This window comes from Lathyrus oleraceus, chromosome 5 (genome assembly GCF_024323335.1).
Source record: "Lathyrus oleraceus cultivar Zhongwan6 chromosome 5, CAAS_Psat_ZW6_1.0, whole genome shotgun sequence".
Taxonomy (NCBI): Eukaryota; Viridiplantae; Streptophyta; class Magnoliopsida; order Fabales; family Fabaceae; genus Lathyrus; species Lathyrus oleraceus.
Genome location: NC_066583.1, coordinates 164751024 through 164756118, shown reverse-complemented (window position 1 = coordinate 164756118; position 5095 = coordinate 164751024). Strand labels below are relative to the sequence as shown.

At 37.2% G+C, this 5095-nt stretch overlaps 1 protein-coding gene across 1 annotated transcript; it reads left to right on the top strand.

The window, feature by feature from the left end:
- Positions 1 to 420: 420 nt before the first annotated feature.
- Positions 421 to 4805, top strand: LOC127080555 (putative disease resistance RPP13-like protein 1). Its single transcript, XM_051020872.1, has 2 exons — positions 421 to 4482; positions 4615 to 4805. The coding sequence occupies exon 1, from the start codon at positions 676 to 678 to the stop codon at positions 4453 to 4455; it is 3780 nt and encodes a 1259-aa protein (XP_050876829.1). The 5' UTR covers positions 421 to 675; the 3' UTR covers positions 4456 to 4482; positions 4615 to 4805.
- The last annotated feature ends 290 nt before the right edge of the window (positions 4806 to 5095 follow it).

Genomic DNA, 5095 nt, shown 5'->3' with positions numbered 1-5095 from the left:
GTTGTTTAGTTGGAAGGATACATTAAGGATTATTTAAATCATTGTCATCATATCCGGATTTTTGCAGATGCAGTTGAGCTGACAGTACTGATCAAAGTATTTTTGGAACATGAAAAACTCTCATGCTTTTATGATATGCACAGATTTTTTTCCACTTAAGTGATCTACTTAGGATATAAGCTTCCTTTTCTGATTTGAAGTGTTTCGGTTGTATTGATCAGGTCATTTTTTCGACTTCCGTTTCTTTGGCTGGCTCACTACTTTGCTTTCTAAATGTAAGGTATAACGATCAATGGCTTGTTTGGATCAGATCATACATTATCTTGTTAGAGTGTTTGAAACAGCTTATAGAAACAATTTGTGACATGTACATGTCTTTGAAGATGCCACAGTTAAGGTTATGATGCAGAAATGCAAGAAATAACAGAACTAATAAAGAATACCCAACAGTAGTCTAGTACAACACATTTGACTATGTGGTTGTGTCATGTCTTTGTTATGGGCCCATGCACTAAAGGAATTCGAGCAATTTCAATGGATATGGGTCCATAAACCATTTACAGCCAACCATTTGCTGCTATCTCTCAATCTTCATAGCTCTTAATCTCTTTCAAAATTCAGCTATTAGATACAACTTTCTTACTAGTTGTTTTGCTTTAACAAAATCAAAACAAGATGGCTGCAACTATGATAGGAGGTGCTTTTCTCTCTGCAACTGTTGAAATCTTACTTGAGAAACTTGCCTCAACAGAGTTTCTTGATTACATCACAAACACCAAGCTCAATGTCTCCCTCTTGAGAAAGTTACAAACAACCCTGCTCACTCTTGCGGCCGTGCTGGATGATGCAGAAGAGAGGCAGATCAACAATCTTGCTGTCAAAAAATGGCTAGATGACTTGAAAGATGTTGTCTTAGATGCTGAGGATTTGGTCAATCAAATAAGTTATGATTCCCTTCGGTGCAAGATGGAGAATAGACAAGCTGGAAACAGAACTAATCAGGTGTGGAATTTATTTTCATCTCCTTTCAAAAACTTGTATAGAGATATCAATTCCCAATTGAAGATCATGTGTCAAACCCTTGAACCTTTTGCACAACATAAAGATACCCTTGGATTGCAAACAAAAAGCGCAAGAGTTTCTCGAAGACCACCTTCAAGTTCAGGGGTTAATGAATCTGTCATGGTCGGTAGGAACGATGAAAAAGATACAATCATCAATATGCTTGTATCAGACTGTGGCATCAGCAAAAATAATAACTTAGGTGTTGTTGCAATTTTGGGTATGGGAGGTCTCGGAAAAACGGCCCTCGCCCAACTGGTTTACAACAACGAAAAAGTTGAACAACATTTTGATTTCAAAGTCTGGGTTTGTGTATCCGAGGACTTTGATGTTTTGAGAGTAACCAAGTCTCTCCTTGAATCTGTTGTTAGAAATACAACATCCGCAGCTTCAAAGGTATGGGAAAGTGATAACCTTGATATTCTTCGAGTTGAATTAAATAAAAACACGAGGAAGAAAAGATTTTTGATTGTGTTGGATGATCTGTGGAATGACAATTACAATGACTGGGATGAGCTAGTAAGTCCCCTCATTGAGGGAAAACCTGGAAGTTCAGTGATTATAACAACGCGCCAACAAAAAGTTGCAGATATGGCGAAGACATTTCCTGTTTATAAATTAGACCCTCTGTCACATGAAGACTGTTGGTCTATCCTCTCAAAACATGCATTGGGAAGTCATGAATATCACGCCAATAAAAACACAGCGCTTGAAGAGATTGGTAGGAAGATTGCAAGAAAGTGTGGCGGATTGCCATTAGCTGCTAAAACAATGGGAGGACTTCTACGTTCAAGGGTAGACCCAATGACATGGACTGATATTTTGAACAGCAATGTATGGAACTTAGCAAATGATAATATTATACCTGCTTTGCATTTGAGTTACCAATATCTTCCCTCTCATTTGAAAAGATGTTTTGCGTATTGTTCAATTTTTCCAAAAGATTATCCACTCGATAGGAAGAAATTGGTTTTGCTGTGGATGGCAGAGGGCTTCCTTGATTATTCTCATGAGGGAAAGTTGGTAGAGGATGTAGGTGATGATTGCTTTGCTGAACTGCTGTCTAGGTCCTTAATTCAACAATCAAACGATGGTGCTCGTGGAAAATTGTTTTTCATGCATGATCTTATCAACGACTTAGCTACAGCCGTGTCTGGAAGAATTTGTTGTCGGTCTGAATGTGGTGACATCTCTGAAAAGGTTCGTCATTTATCATATATTCAAGACGAGTATGATATTTTCACGAAGTTTAGGCCTTTCTACAATTTTAAATGCTTGCGAAGCTTCCTACCCATTACTTTCTGGAGGTCATATAGTTACTTATCTATCAAGGTGGTTGATGATTTGCTACCATTATTCAAAAGGTTGCGCGTGTTGTCACTATCAAAGTATGTAAACATCACCAACCTACCGGATTCAATCGGAAATTTGGTGCAATTGCGGTATCTAGATTTGTCCTTGACTAACATCAAAAGTTTGCCTGATACAATATGTAACCTTTATAATTTGCAGACATTGATTTTATTAGATTGCGAGTGTCTCACTGAATTGCCACTCCACATGGAAAACTTAATTAGTTTACGTCACCTTGATATAAGTGGGACTGACATAAAAGAGTTGCCTATGGAAATTGGTGGACTAGAAAACCTCCAAACTTTGACTGTTTTTTTAGTGGGTAAACGACAGGAAGGGTTAAGTATCAAAGCGCTAAGGAAATTCCCAAACCAACAAGGGAAACTTACCATAAAAAACCTATACAATGTCGTTGATGCAAAAGAGGCCGAAGATGCCAACCTGAAAAGCAAAGAGAAAATTGAGAATTTAGAGTTGATATGGGGAAAACAAAGTGAAGATTCAGTAAAAGTGAAAGTTGTGCTTGATATGTTGCAACCACCAATAAACTTGAAGAGCCTTAAAATTGACTTGTATGGTGGGACAAGTTTTCCGAGTTGGTTGGGAAATTCTTTGTTCTCTAACATGGTGTCCCTTGACATTCATAACTGTGAATACTGCATGACACTTCCAGCGCTAGGCCAACTACCTTCTCTCAAGAAGCTGAGTATATCGAATTTGTTTTCATTGGAGACAATTGGCTCAGAATTCTATTGTGTTGAAGAAGGAGAATGTTCCAATTCTACCTTCCAACCATTTCCTTCCCTTGAGCATTTGAAATTTCACAACATGCCAAATTTGAAGGATTGGATTCCCTTTGAAAGTATAAATTTTGCATTTCCCCAACTTAGAATTATGAAGTTACATGATTGTCCTGAACTAAGGGGAGATTTGCCTAGCCACCTTTCTTGCTTGGAGGAAATTGAAATAAGAAGTTGTTATAAGCTATTGGAAACACTCCATAGTTTGAATTGGCTATCGGCAATCAAAAAACTAAGAATTGAAGGAGACTTAAGGAGAGAATCTCCCTTGCAACCTGCAGCTGCTGAAAGTTACCCAATGTTTATTTCTAAAATGATCATGAGTAGTATTTCTCTTACTCGTTTGCATCTCTGGAATATTCCGTCTCTCACTGCATTTCCCATAAATGGTCTACCCCATTCACTGCAGTCACTTCATATTTATAGGTGTAGGAATTTGTCCTTCATGCCTTTCGAAACATTTCAAAATTACACATCACTTGTGGATCTTTATATGCGGCATAGCTGTGATTCACTTACATCATTTCCACTTGATGGTTTCCCTGTGCTCCAAGAAATTATCATTTACGGTGGAAGGAGTATGAATTCCATTTTTATTTCAGAAAGTCCTTCACGTATGCAGTCAAGCCTCCGATCACTTCGTATTACATGCAGGGAGTCACTTAAAGTCAATCTTAGGTTGGACACGCTCACCAATCTTGAACATCTGAGTCTTCACTGTCTTGGAAAGTTGTCATTTCATGAAGGAGTTTGTCTGCCCCCCAAATTACAATCAATTAAGATTTCTTTTCGAGGAACAAAGCCGCATGTAAAGGAATGGGGTCTCCAAGACCTAACCGCTCTTTCAGGCTTGAGCATTCAAGAAAAGGGTGAAATGGTTAACAACTTGACAATGGATCTGTTGCTCCCCATCTCCCTTGTGTATCTCACTGTCGGTGATAATCTTTCTTTTGATCTAAATGGGCTTCGACATCTCTCCTCTCTCGAAAATCTCAAATTTCTTTTTTGTGGACATCTCAAGTCTTTGCCAGAAAACTGTCTTCCTTCCTCACTGAAATCACTTGAATTTTATTATTGTGAACAACTAGAGTCATTACCAGAAGACGGACTTCCTACCTCTCTTAATGTACTGACCATCACGGGATGCCCTTTGTTAGAAGAAAGGTATAAAAGGAATGAAAATTGGTCCAAAATTTCTCACATTCCTGTCATAGTTATAACTGAGGAAGTCACAATATGAAGACAAGTTGCCTTCCTGTTGTTTCAGGTATGATTTTCTCTTTCATACTTGTTTAGTTCTTCAATGATTCTATGAAAACTGTTGACCAATTTCAATTTTATTAATTGAATTGTCACTAATGTTATTGAAAAGGAAAGTCATTTTTTGTCTTCTTTTCAGGAGTGGCTGGCAGTTAATGAATTCTTCATAAGCTGCATGAGCCAGTGAGACAGAGTGCAGAGCAGTAAGCTTTGTAATATTTTCTTATCATTTGAAGGATTCATAAAAAGTGTTGTTTGAAACCTTGTGTTCCACTGCTTTGTTAGGATGTGGCAACATGAAGCATAAATTAATGGAACAATTAACATTGATATTCTGAGGGTTGCAATAAGAAATAGAAAGCAGTACTTACGATGAAATCAATTTTTTTCTTTCTCACAGTAAATCTTCTGTTTCCTAACTTTTATATTTTTCCGCCCTTATGATTATCTGTCCAAACACAACTTTACACCAGACAACTCAAAAAATTTATCAATTAAGAAACTCACATACAATTTTAATAACAACAATTTTTCCATAATCAATTAACCATTCACCATATGCATTGTAAAAGTCATAATTTCAAATAAATAAAGGGAAGTAAATACATAAATAAAAGCAT